Here is a 14,523-nt window from a genome sequence, read left to right as displayed (position 1 = left end):
CCATGATGACACTCTTCAGGTCACTTGTTCTATCTAGGCTGGAATATTGCTGCACACTTACAGCACCTTTCAAGGCAGGTGAAATTGCCGACCTAGAAAATGTACAGAGAACTTTCACGGCGCGCATAACGGAGATAAAACACCTCAATTATTGGGAGCGCTTGAGGTTCCTAAACCTGTATTCCCTGGAACGCAGGAGGGAGAGATACATGATTATATACACCTGGAAAATCCTAGAGGGACTAGTACCGAACTTGCACACGAAAATCACTCATTACGAAAGCAAAAGACTTGGCAGACGATGCACCATCCCCCCAATAAAAAGCAGGGGTGTCACTAGCACGTTAAGAGACCATACAATAAGTGTCAGGGGCCCGAGACTGTTCAACTGCCTCCCAGCACACATAAGGGGGATTACCAACAGACCCCTGGCAGTCTTCAAGCTGGCACTGGACAAGCACCTAAAGTCAGTTCCGGATCAGCCGGGCTGTAGCTCGTATGTTGGTTTGCGTGCAGCCAGCAGCAACAGCCTGGTTGATCAGGCTCTGATCCACCAGGAGGCCTGGTCTCAGACCGGGCCGCGGGGGCGTTGACCCCCGGAACTCTCTCCAGGTAAACTCCAGTCCACAAATTTACATATTTACCAGAATTACTGGTGATGCATATTTCGAAGGGGGACATTTTTTGCGACCTAGGTGTCCCAAATTCCTACTTGTCTAACTGATAAATAATAATTATCTTTGTTCATTTACTGTTATGTACATAATGATACATTCAGATAAATGCAATTTTCCACAAGGTTAAAGTAACTTAATCTATAAAATATTTTATACTGCTCTCCTTTTAAAATTCAGAAATTTATATATATCCTGTATATGCACTAGTAACGAACGGGGTTTGCTCACTTTGTTGGTTTACCGAATAGGGCGAGAGGAGAATGTTTTCCAGCCCGCTTCTAATTTACACTCGCCTGGGGTAATTAAGAGTAACATTATTATTATCATAAAAAAGAAGCGCTAAACCACAAGGGGTTTAAGAGTAACAGCCTCTTGGGCTCTGTCCAATATAATTTGAAGTGTATGCACGAAGTCGCTTCATCCATACAGGCGACTCAACAGGCGAGATACACCTCGTTCATGCATTTTTTTCATTACTCTTAGTGATTTATGATGAAATATGGCGGGATGCTTTGTCCAGCGATAATGTTATATAACTGCTCCAAAGCATTTAGTGTTAGTGATGGGAGACAGAACCCATTTAAAGTCATACACTTTATTTTTCAAAGGTTTAAGCACATTGCATCGCATTTCAATAATTACATTCACAGGGAAACCACTAAACTCTTGAGGGTTATACAACGTCTGGGAAATGGGAAATAATCAAGTCGACATAAGGAAGAGTAGCTTAAATTCCTTTAAGGGGACTTCATTAGCACCAAGGCACCTCCCCGAAAGAAAAATAAATATGAATATGCTTACGGTGCCATTTCGTTAATACTATTCTCCAGTGAGAGTAGATGTCAACGAGTTTTAGGCTTCTCTTTGATGCTCTTAATATTTTATCCCACAATTTCTCTTCATTGTGATCCATTTTAGCTTTCTCATTTCCATTACTTGGTACTTTATACAATGAACTTTATGAATAGGTATGTATGTATGTATGTATGTATGTATTCATGCATACATACATGCATGCATATATATACAGTGAGGAGAGAGAGAACGAGTGCGTGTTATGCATAAATAATTGTGTGGATGCTTATGAAAGTTCGCTCGTGAATGTGTGTACATCTGCATGTGTAACAATCACTGAGTGTTTACACCCGTGAGTGTGATGAATGTGCGTGCAAGCATGTGAAGTCTCGTGAGTAAAGGCGCACGTCCCTCTTACTTGCCCCTGCAGGGCACGCACAGCTCAGAATAACTGTAACAAGGCCCTCAGGAGCACTACACGTATTTCATCTTCAAGGCCAGACCCTGAGGCTCACCACTGGTATTTTAATAGTTATTCCCAGTGGGGAAGTGACTGCTCGATGCTAAAAGCTTTAAATGTTAGATGGGCAAATTTTCTCGATCTTGGTCAAGAAGACTGCTAACCTTCCTAAAAATATTTTCTAGATTAATGGAAAATGGTCGATTGTTATGGACTGCCTTCTTGCCATATATGTTAAGATATGACTACTTAGCAGAGTTTATTGATTTCCCCTATTAAATTTACAGTGGATAATTATGCAGAGGAAGTTCTCATTCTTGGATATGTATCTATTATTAAGAGTGGTAGGATTTTAATTTTATATTTATCGAAAGTCTACATATCTGAGCTCTTATTAAAACCACCAAAAGTAAGTTGCACAGCACTTTAATGTTTTGAGAATCCTTTGTATATGCATGAGTTTTTCGATAATGAAGCAGCAGAAATCTCTCGAGACCATAGCCAACTTATAACACATTTTCACTGGTAAAACTATATATCAACAAATATAAAAGCAGGAAAAAAGACTATAAAAGTTACGTGATTCCTTTTCAATGACCTTTCGCCTCCCTCGAGCTAATTCAAGGGAAGGGTAGCTCCAATTCCTTGAATTAAATCCTTCACAAAAATCAAGGCTGAAGGGTCTAATACATTTAATGATTACTTCTGGATTAAATTATTATTATAATCAAGGGGGAAGCGCTAAACCCGGAGGATTATACAGCGCCTGGGGGGGATGTGGAATGCATTCAGGCTTCGGGGAACTGGAGCACAGATCCAATTCCCTAAATCAAGAGCCCCTCACCAACATCAAGGAACCTTCCTTGAGGGGTTCTGGATTAAAGTCCTATTCCCACCGGAAGGTCTTAAAAATAAAAATCAAGCCAAGTGAGGTTGTCTATCGTCGTAAGAAGAGCCAGAATGTTCTCACCATAAATAACGAGCGTACAATGTCGAACTATAAACAACCGGTGTATCACATGCTGCCAATCGTTACGCTCTCATTTGTGAAATCTTGCAACTGGATGTAAAATGACATGGCTTACAGCGTTTGCAAGACTGACAAATGCTGGTGCAGGCCTTGCACTGATTTGAACAACTTGTCCTTGGTAGCGAGCTGGTCAATAAACCGAATCGAGCCCGGGATCTTTTAGATGCTAGCAATATTAAGTGTCTACTACTACAGTTCTTCATATAAAAAAAATTTGTGATGTTTAATATGTTAATCCATTGCTTAAAAAAATGAGCGAGTGTTTTACTATAAAAGCATTTTATCATATGAATAATAAGACAAATCAATACGACTAAAATATGATCGATACATCTTTCCGGCTGAACAAGGGGAACCAACCGCAACACTATACACACCTTAAGAGGTGAATACCGAAGTATGTATACACTATTTTCTTCCCTGTGTTCCGGGTTAGAAGATTATTAATGTTAACGTACAGGTAAATTTTTCCTTTAATGTATCCTCGTGCAGTCGATAAGCTTTAAACCTAACCAAACAAGCGACTGTTTAAACAAATGGGTACCAAGGATTAGAAGAGCCATCGACGTCCCACATAAGCAAGTCATACTGTAGAATACAGCTACTAAATAATCCAACTACAGTAGTATACAATCACATACACTACGATGCAAATGCGCTTTATACATTTAAAATACAACCGAAAGCATTTTCAAAGCAACAAAGGTTTACTAAGTTAAAGCATTACATTGTCTATGATGTTAATAAATTATATTCTTGAAGCGCTAAACCAGTGAGGGGTCATACAATGGCTTAAGGTATGGGAGGAAGAATCGGTCCGAGGAAAGGGAGGATAGGTCAAATTCCTTGGATCAAGAACCCTCAATCAGCATTAAAGCTTTAAGAGTAATTATTATGAAGATGCCTGAAATCTTCCGAAGGTCTTAATTTTACAATAATTTATTTTAATAAGCGGGAAGAGCTAAACCCGTAAGGATCACACACCGCCTGGGGAATGAAAGCAATCAAGTTTAATCCAAGGAAAGGGAAGATAAATCTAGTTTCTTGGATCAAGAGCTCCCCCATACAGCAGAGGCACTTCCCTAAAGGGTCCAACTAACCATAAGAACGCTGAACAAAGTGCTCAATAGGAATGTTAGGCATTTTGACGGATGAGGAATTACTTAGGAATGTTGGACAAACTCGTTCATATTTGATCACATTCATACGTGCAATATTAACTATTCGACGTGCGTTCCAGACCATAAGGCGGTTGGATATGTATTAGTTAAAAATCATTCGTACAGATGAAACTGGTATAGCACTAAATTATTAGTGAAACAAAGAATTCCACTTTATGCTTCACTAAGGCAATATATGTAACTTACCATGATGGTATACTCTTGTAAGACACACGACTATATTATACTTAAGGTTATAACACACAAAACTCTAGGTTCAGCCATAATTGAATCTTGCGTAAAGCATGTTGATCACTAAATAGGGGAATGGAAATTATTATCTCATGAAATATTTTCTCCTCATAGGTAAGATGTTAAGTTCATCATATCCATGAAATGTAAACCACTCTTTAACGAACTAATTATAAAATAAAAAGTTTTGAGATACACCGAGCGTCAGTACACCAAACCCCGGCTCCACCACAACCACAACTGCTCCATCTTGCTTGCCCTTTAGCAGGCTTCACCTCACCTGGAACTCGGAGAACGTGCACGCCTTGTTATTACTGTTGCTGTAGCAATCACCACGACCAGCCACGCCATGCACCCTCCCACACTGCTCGCCTCACCCAAATTACTGCGCCCACCTCCCAAAACTTTTCACGCGAGAACTCCACTATGTATTCCAGATATCCTTGCTCTAAATACCAAGAATATCTGGTCTTCCTGGAGAGTATAACTAGCGCCTGTATTTATTATTGCATATCATTAATATATAAATGTGGGCAAGTCTTTGTAGGAAAATAGAATTAACGTTATTTGTTCAATGAATTCGAATGAAAAGTCATACTAGCAATCACACAACCATAGTCCAGTCGACGCGCGCATTCAGTTTTGTTTTCACAATTTCCATGACAACACGAACGTTGTTCGAAAACTCTACAACATATATGACTTGGGCTTAACTTCTTCCACAGTTTATTAAAACCATACTACTGCGTTCACATGTTTCGCCTTAGGAACACCCTTCGCTCTCATAATTATAGATAAATACAGGAATCTCCAATAAAGGTATGACCACCCATAAATCAATGACAGTGACAAGTTCTTCGTACTTGAGTATGAATTATGTAGAATATAAAGCAGCCTTGCAAAGGCATCGACAATGGTACCAGGCGGACCATAAATCGAAATGTGGCATGGCCAATGACATGTAAATGTTGAAATGTATGTGTGCCAGCATATACTCACCTGGTTGTAGTTCAAGGGGTCAATTCACAGCTCCTGTCCCTACCTCTAACTACTACTTAATGTCCGGTTGTACTGATTCCTAGCATCAAGGGCCCACTGTTGCCTACCTACTCTTGAAATTATCAATTTTGTTTAGTTCAACGCGTTTAAAACCTTGCGACTGCATGTGGGTCATTATGGTTGCATAACGCCTGTACATTATCAATAAAGAATCCTTTAACCCTAATTATTATTATGGGAAACCGCTAAACCCGTTAGTCATCCATAGTCTATAAAAAGGATGAAGTGGGTTAATCAGGTTTAATCCGAGGAAGGAAAGGGTAGCTCTAATTCTGGTTTACTCCACCTACAACTCTGAAACTGTAAGCATTCGGCTCACAACCGAAAAGATTCAGGCGGGATTCCTAGGTGGGTCAGGACATAGGGTGAAATCCCTGTTTACTTAGTAGTAAACAGGTGTCCAAGGTTCAAGTGATGGTTATATGTTGCATCCTAGGAAAGCACCTCCATAGAAATACGCCACACTACTTACTTATTTAGCCCGGGTTAACTCACCCGAGTTAAGTCTTCCCTACGTGTTTCTGACTGCCTCTAACTATCCACTGTAGTTCCCCCTTAACCTCTGCCGAGTTGAAGTTGCTCCCTTTCCCTAATCGAAGCATGGCCAAACTTTGACTGTCTCCCATTTTATAGGCGCTGTATGACCCCTACAGATTTTTGCTCCCCATGATAATAATAATAATAGTGATAATCATGTATGAACCTATGGGTTTTGGAGCATGTCTATTACTACAATAATAACGATTATGTTGACATTACTTGAGGAGTAAGACGCATATGCAACACTAGGAATATTACTGAGGTTAATAACTATTCCCAGCGTTGCACATGTGACTTACTCATCAACCTCTCAGGTAGTGAATATCATTCCTAATATTAACATTACCTGCATCATGGCAAGACGAGACACACCGTTGCCACCTGCCATGTTAGTGTTGTGGTACTGAGCACCTACTGTAGCCATCACACCAACGTCGTCTGTAGACATACAAATGAGTTAATTAGTTTACAGTATTAAAAACATCAGATACAAATTTAATAATTAACAAAATATATCCTAGTAATTCTACATACAAGATGATATTCAGTGGGAAAATCAATCAAGACATTCTAAATATGTAAAGTATTTAATAAAAATATGGATTAACGGTCATAATCATATCAATACAGTATTAATCAATATTAAAAACATGAAAGCAAATATGAATTATTAATGAAAATGTATTAGTATTTATACATATAATATTAAGTATTATAAAACAAAATTAGTCATAATTTTAATACGTATTCTATTAAATACACAACCCGCACATAGGAGAGAGGAGCTTACGACGACGTTTCGGTCCAACTGGACCGAAATGCAACATATGGGAATCTTTATTCAGGAAACGTTTCGCCACACAGTGGCTTCATCAGTCCAATACAAAGTGCACTGCAATACAATACACTGCAGCATCATGGGATCTTGTTACAAAGAATTCTTCAACACTTGTCCAACCTTTGGACGAAGATCTACTTCGACTAGTGGATAGTACCACTATGACCCCGCCTCCGCCTGCTTCGCCTCACCTCACTACAGTATATAAACCACGTCTACGGCCCTATGCTGTACATCCTACAAGACTGATGGACTGAACACATCGACTCCAGGCTGAAGGACTGATTACCTCAAACTCCTCCTCTCCTTACACCTTTCTACTTTGTATTGGACTGATGAAGCCACTGTGTGGCGAAACGTTTCCTGAATAAAGATTCCCATATGTTGCATAAGTGTCTCAATCTTCAACTTGTCGGTTTTTCAAACCATTCATCACATATACAAAGTCGCTGAGTTTGTAAATGGTCCAAGTCGAACCGAAACGTCGTCGTTAGCGCCTCTCTCCTACGTGAGGGTTATTGGTGCATTGCTCCAGTCACGTTACTGTGCCTTTTTGTTCATTATGTTCACACACACACACAAACAAGAGATAATACAGAGAGTTCTGCGATATTTGTGAACTTGGTATTAATTTATTCCACACATGGGTAAAAGAAGAAATATTGAAGACTGGTTCAGTGAAAGGTGTTGGAGACCTATGAAAAAGAAAAGATTTGAAAGTTTCAGTGTTTACAAGAGAGGAGATTCTATACGTAGCAGATTGAAAGCCCAAACAAATAACTGAGTTAGAGGATACTGAGATAAATAAAGAAGTAGTAGAGAAATTATTACTGGACAGTGACAAAAGAAGGTAACAGGACCAGACGATACATCACCATGGGTTTTAAAAGAATGCGTAGAAGAATTGAGTTATCCCCTTTGGAAAAAAAAAAATGATTTCACTTCGGGAAGAAAAATTGGAAGACAAATGGAAGAATGGTACACATTGTGCCAATATTAAAAAAAAGTGACAGTGAAGATCCCCGCAACTATGTAGGCCGGTTTCGTTGACAAGTGTTGTGGTAAAAGTATTAGGGGAAAAAAAAGTCTCCCCAGAAAAGCAGATAAAACATTTCCAGAACAAATTACTAGCAAGCTATTATAAAAAACTTACAGAAAGTGTTCGAGGTCAGAATATTGGGCATCTAGATTTTAAGAAAGTTTTTGATATGCGTTCCCCATGCGAGATTAATTTTGAAACCTCAAAACCTAGAAGGAATAAAAGAAAAATACTAAAATGGACGAGAGACTTTCCTTTTGAGAGAAAAGAAAGCGAACAGTTGAAAATCAAAAAGTTTTCGTGGGGTGCCACAAGGATCTGGTGTTGCCCCATTAATATTTTTAATTTATTTAAATGATTTACCAGAAGAAATAAAAAAAACTATTTGAATATGTTTGCAGATGATACAAAAATATTAGGCTCAATAAATTATGTAAATGACTGCAAATCTTTTCAGGATGACTTGGATAATCTGAGCAACCGAAGTGATGGATAATAGAACTGAATTTTATATAGAAAAATCATGTAACTGAAATGGGAAAGAGTCCGATCAGGCCACAAGAAACATAAAGACTGTATGAAAGGGACCTAAGAGTTATTATTAATAAAAAAAATATACATACACTGGAAAATCATACAAACGAAATTGATACTCATACGCAACTCGAAACGAGTTTTAAAATAGTTTATAAATATATGAAAGAGAAATGCTATAAAAAAAAACTTTTAATATACATTAGCTCAAAATTGGAATATGCAGCGGTGGTGTGTCCACACGTGAGTAGGTTAGAAAAGGTCTAAACAATAACTGCACAATGGTTACCAGAGTTAAAATACACAATTCTGAAAGCACTAAAGATGCCCACTCTGCCCTACAGAAGAAAGAGAGGGAACATGATAGCCATATATAAGGTAATAAAAAGACATGAAAATTTAGATAATTTTTTGTGTACCTACAACTGGAATAACAAAACGTCGTGAACTGGAAAAAAACAGAGCCGGATACTAGGATCTTTTTCCGAGTTTAGATCAAGGCCACTTACAACAGAATACAATAAGTGCTTCAACCATTGGAATTTCTTTTTTATGATGACCAAAGTATTGAAGGGCCATGATGAGCACAGCTCTATTCCTGTAACTACAAGTAGGTAATTACATCCAAGTGAGCTTTGCTCACACAGATATATCAAAACACATAATACATATTTTTGTTTGCTTAGAAAATTATGTGATGAAAAGGGAAAGCCTCACTCACATGCTTTTGATTATAATAATAATCACGCACATGCAAAATGAATGAACTGGTAATTAGTTATATTAAAAAAAATCAGTAGAACTAAAAATGCTAAAACAATGTCTTATTAAGTAACAAGTAAGAGCAAGAAGACACACAAAACACAAATACACCAGTACTAGCACCGTCATAGTCGTGGAGAACTGAGGGCATGGAGGCTCTCCTACTGAGGCTCCTCTTGAGGTACTCGTTGCTGAAGGAGAAGGGAATCTTTATGGGCGACAGCATCAAATCGTTGGGTGAGCGTTGCACCTGACGCAACTCTCTATGGCCCGGTAAAAGTGACTTCTTGTGTACTTCCCATTCATTCCTGCGGGTAAACTTACGACTTCGTGTCAAATCCGTGTCCGATCTGCTCATAAAAGGACGAGCAGGTGATAAATGCGATTCTTCGTCAGCGTCATCCCGGTCACTTGCAGCAAAATCTGACTGGTCACTATCAAAGGAGGATCCGATGGGAGGAAAGCAAACCTCTTCAGGATTGCTCGCGCACTCATCTTTCTTAGGCGGCTGTGGTTTGGGCATATCGCGAGCGACTTTCTTAAAAAAGGGGAACTTCATGGTGGTGGTGACGTGCGGATGGTGGAAGAGTCACAACCCACCATCTTTCACTACTGTCCTCAAAATTTTCTGTATCTGTTGACCTCAATGTATTAATACTTTTGTATTTCGGGTGGGGGCACTAAAGTCACTATGAAGACACTTAACGTTAAACAATTAATTTGTATCAGTCCCTGAATCACTTGCTACATAATATGTATCTGACTGCCCTGAAGGCCAGAACCTGGTTGATGAAAATTAAAAGGCGGAGTCGGGAGCCACGAGTCGACCCCTCCAAATATAAATAGGTGAGCCACTCACTGTTACTGTAAATTAATTATGCTATTTATAGTTTCTAAAACTTCTGTTTGTCTATTTAATATCGCAGCATCACCTGGGCACAAGGTACTGGGCATTTTCAACTTGTCTCTAAGCCTTAAGTCGTTTTTCTCCATGCCTAATAAAATAGGTCATCATCTGTCTTCAAATCACCATCAGGTACACAGTTAAACGTGGGTATCCATCATTGGTGTAGCTGTTAGAACAAAATATTCACGTAGAGAGCCAGGAACGAGTAGTGGCCCTGTCTGCGTGCCTGGCATGACTGCATGTAAACATACTGTGCCTCGCATGATATTCCCTCGTGATGGGCGGTGTGGCAAGACTTCTTTACCACCATCGCTCTCCTACTCTATATACCCTAAATCCTAGAAGAAAATATGTACTACAGTGTAAATATGTAAGTGCATATCATTCCCCTTCGTTAATCTTAGACTAATGACTTTATATTATTCCTTTGTTTATGCTGCAAACTAGTCTTTCACGCTGTATGAAAATTATTTTTGTTAAAGGTAAGCAAATACAATCTTCTATTAGTACTTTTACGGGCAGCACTCATTTTTTTTTTTATTTTTTATTTAAAGGTAGCACTCATTAGTTATCCTCGAATGGTACATTACAATGGGTACCTGAATTTATTGTATATCTTAAGAACGTCTAATTCGGGAAAAACCCATTCAGGACACTTATCACATATGGGGACGCGTAGACTAACGCTGGGGAAGAGTTCGTGATCCAAGTAAGGCGATCCTCTCCTTCCTCTAATCAAGCTAATTACTTCCCATTCATTTAGTGCTGTACAATCATAACGAGTTTAGCGCTTTCCTTTGATGATAATAATAATAATAATAATGAAAAACAGCAAAATTAACATATGGACAAGATTATTATCATCATCACAATCATGGGGAGCGTTAAAACTGTAAGGGTCATACAGCGCTTACGAAACGGGGGGAAATTAAGCTTGATTCAAGTCAAAGGCAGCTCCAGCTCCTTGGATGAGAGCCCTTCACCGGAATCGGGGAAAGACGAGAATGTCAGAAGTCTTTGTTGGCACCGCTGTGCATGTTGGTATGCAGATAAACAGTGAAGTACTCCCAGTGAACTGTCGTGTCATGTAACCAAATTAATTATGTTGGTGTGGAGGTGAGGTGGTTGAGTAGTGCGGTGTGTGGGTCAGGTGGTTGAGTGGTGTGGCGTGTTGGTCAGGTGGTTGAGTGCTGTGGCGTGTTGGTATGCTGTCTCTCATGATTACTTTGCCTCCAGAACACTTTAAAGTTTACTTGGTAATGAGCCGCACTTACTGGACGCAACCATTATCGACGAAGCGCTCTGAACTCTTAGTTATGTGTGACTTTTGCTACCCTGTCTCTCAAGCTTCCCTCAAGGGAAGTTGCTTGATGTTGGTGAGGGGCTCTTGATCTTGGGAATTGGATTTGTGCTTCAGTTTCCTGAATTGAGCCTGAATACCTTCCATTACCCCCCACGTACACTGTATAACCCTACGGGTTTAGCGCTCCCTCATGATATAATATATTTCTCAAACTGACCGTTACTGGGTTCACTCTCTCCTGGCTTTTTAAGTCTCATCACACCTTCTTAAAGCCAACCTCTAGCAATTCGTTTACTCGGCCATTCTAATTCCCGAAGGCTCAGACTGAAGAAATACTTCCTGACATCCCTATGATTTATCGGTGTCTTCAACTTGCAACTATGCTCTAGTGTACCTGTTTCCCGCCTCTAGAACAGCCTGTCCCTATCCACCCTGTGAATTCCTGTGGTTATCTTGCACATCGTCGTCTTCCCTGGTCCTTATGTCTTCTAATGTCATCAAGTTTAGCTCATTCTTATCCTAATCTTATCTCTTAGCTCTTACCTCTTAGCTCTGGATCTAGTTTCGTTGCAAACCTCGGAAGTTTTTCCATTTTATTTACGTATTTGATAGGGTGTGGGTTCCTTGTTAGTGCTACATACTCCAAGATGAACCTTAGCTCTGTCCTTTATAGTATCGTAAATAATTCTTTGTTGAGATTCCTAAAAGCTAATCTTAGATTTGACAAACTCGCATATGTTACACAGGCAGTATGAATTAGGCAATATATTCGGCACTCTGCTGGCCTCGAGTGAGGTTTGTAGCATGTGTCCCCCTAGACTGTATTCCGTTTCTGGTCTTCTTTTGCCCTTCCCCAATTTTCCTAACCTTGAATTAGCTGGGGTTGAACTTCAAAAAACACTTATCAGACTATATCTGCAGCTTGTTCAGTACCGTATGGAATCTTTCCTTGTCTCCTGCTTTTTATCCTGTTCATTAATTTCATATTTGCAAACAGGGATACATCAGGCATGTTGTTTACGTACACCAGAAACTACAGGTCCCAGTACATATCCTTGTAGAACGCCACTTATCACCGGCTCCTCCCGCCTTGCCCCAGTTTTAAAATGCCTTCTTACAGCCCAAGAATATGTAATCCATCCATCACTCTCTTGCTTCACTTTTGTTACATTGTAGAACTTAAGCAGGTTTGCAGACGGAATTTACCATCTCTAAAAGCTTTTTTTTTTTTTTATGAAACCTCTCCTTTCCAGGTGATCACCAATCTTCTACTGGTTATCTTCAATGCTTTACCTAGTATGCCTGTCATCGACACTGGTCTGTAGTTTAATGCTATCTGTGTGTCTCTCTAAATACTGGGACTATGCTTTCTCCGGACATCTGTCAGTTGCCCTGTATCAGGTGTGTGTGTTTTCTACATTTCGACCACCAACTGAGAGAACAATAGTATAAGAGGACAAATAGAAGAGTAGATCACATGAAAACTAGAGTAGTTAATCTCAGAACTTGCACTGTGGGGTCAGGGCTATTATGACCTAATATACAATGGAATAACGTAGGTCAGAGTGGAGATTCTCGGTTGATAGTGGTAATGACTATCAACTGGCTATTTTTTTTTTTTTTTTACCTTTGTAAGGATAATCTAACCTTCGTGCGATGAGCATAAGAACATAAGATTTGAAAGGCACAACAGTAGGACTACCTAGATTACAAATGTATGAAAGACACGTATGTATGCAAGCATACATACGGTATGTATGTATGTATGTATGTATGTATGTATGTATGAGAGTCACATATACGGTAACTCAGACATAAATTAAGGAGACGTTTCGCTCACAAGGTGCTTTATCAGTCCGATTCAGGAAGAATAATGGCCAATGCTAGGCAGATACTTCTCAAACCCAACCTTTTATTACTCGTATATCTGTTTGATCTATTTTGAAGCTAGCCAAGGCTTCTTCCTATGTTATGGCTCAAATTCTTTACGCGATTAATCAAGGCCATAACAATAGCTGGGAAGAAGTCAACATCACTCAAATCAGACTACCTTACAAATACAAGGAGTAAAGTAATCTGTCAGTCCCTCAAGCTTTGAGGGGCTGACCCTTCCCTACCTGTTATATACCTCCAATGAAGTCTAATATGCACAACCAAGTGGAATTTCTAAGCATTATAATAACAGTATTACAATACCGACAAGAAAATGAGTAAGCCATTATGTAACGCTGCGCAATCATACTATATGTAAACTCATCATGTATTTTTTCTATGCTATCGATCAACCAGTACTCTCTACTGTGCATACTAAAGAATTTAATAATATAATGTCTCATCATGTATTTTTTCATTATAAGTATTCATAGCAAATGCCCCAAATTTAGCTATCGTATTTGTCAATTTTTTGTTTAACATGAAAAGTGATAGTATTCTCTTTGACTTGTAGCTAAAAACTAACAATATTCGTGTTGAATTTTTTTTTTCTTTTGCAACATTTGGGCAATATTCAATACGGAATGGCGCGCCAAACATCAACAAACTATGCGAGCCTTGTTTTAACCGACTTTGTTGCCCAATAATCAATATTCATTGAGTAAATAATTCAAAACTGCCTCCTGGCCGACGCTGAACGTACTGTCAACTTGGATCCTTAAATTCACCTCTAGCTAGGACAATATAATTTAAAAGAAACAGTTTATGGACGAAATAGGAATACAAGTTTCACATATACACGAGGAGATCCAAATATGTATATCAACAGCGGAAATAAGACCATGTTTGACTTAATTAATGGGTTATTTTAAACTAAATTTACATAATATACTCTCATAGGTGCCTATACCATTTGTGTTCTCAAGACCGTTGTACAATTTTTTATATAAGCAAAATAAATAAAAACTGACAATGGATTTTGAAAATAAATAAGTTACTCATGGTCGAATATACTTATGTTCTTTCGTGTTCTAATTTCTGTGTAACTTTATAGTTTTGAACAAATGCTTCGAAACAGTATACAGTAACGTAGTTTACGTGTAATAAAATACTGTTAGGCACAAAAGAAAGTCAGTAACAGGCTTATCAGGACACAATTTAATCTTATGTTATCGATATACCACTGATTATAATATTAATATAATTATTACAATAATATCACATCCCAACATTTT

The 14,523-nt window shown here is 38.7% G+C and overlaps 1 protein-coding gene across 6 annotated transcripts in view; it reads right to left on the bottom strand.

Annotated features, from left to right (window-relative positions):
• Positions 1 to 14,523, bottom strand: part of LOC128700191 (NHS-like protein 3) — a 171,457-nt gene that overhangs the window by 60,771 nt on the left and 96,163 nt on the right. For 5 of the 6 annotated variants that reach the window (XM_053793239.1, XM_053793240.2, XM_053793238.2 and 2 more), the window contains one exon: positions 6,320 to 6,411. In XM_053793239.1, the coding sequence (XP_053649214.1) occupies positions 6,320 to 6,397 (78 nt within the window). In that variant the 5' untranslated portion in view covers positions 6,398 to 6,411. Of the gene's footprint in view, positions 1 to 6,319; positions 6,412 to 9,269; positions 10,287 to 14,523 lie in introns of those variants that run through there. The other variant, XM_053793235.2, reaches the window with a different exon arrangement.

This window comes from Cherax quadricarinatus, chromosome 74 (genome assembly GCF_038502225.1).
Source record: "Cherax quadricarinatus isolate ZL_2023a chromosome 74, ASM3850222v1, whole genome shotgun sequence".
NCBI classification, from domain to species: Eukaryota; Metazoa; Arthropoda; class Malacostraca; order Decapoda; family Parastacidae; genus Cherax; species Cherax quadricarinatus.
This window is presented reverse-complemented; position numbering and strand designations above follow the sequence as displayed.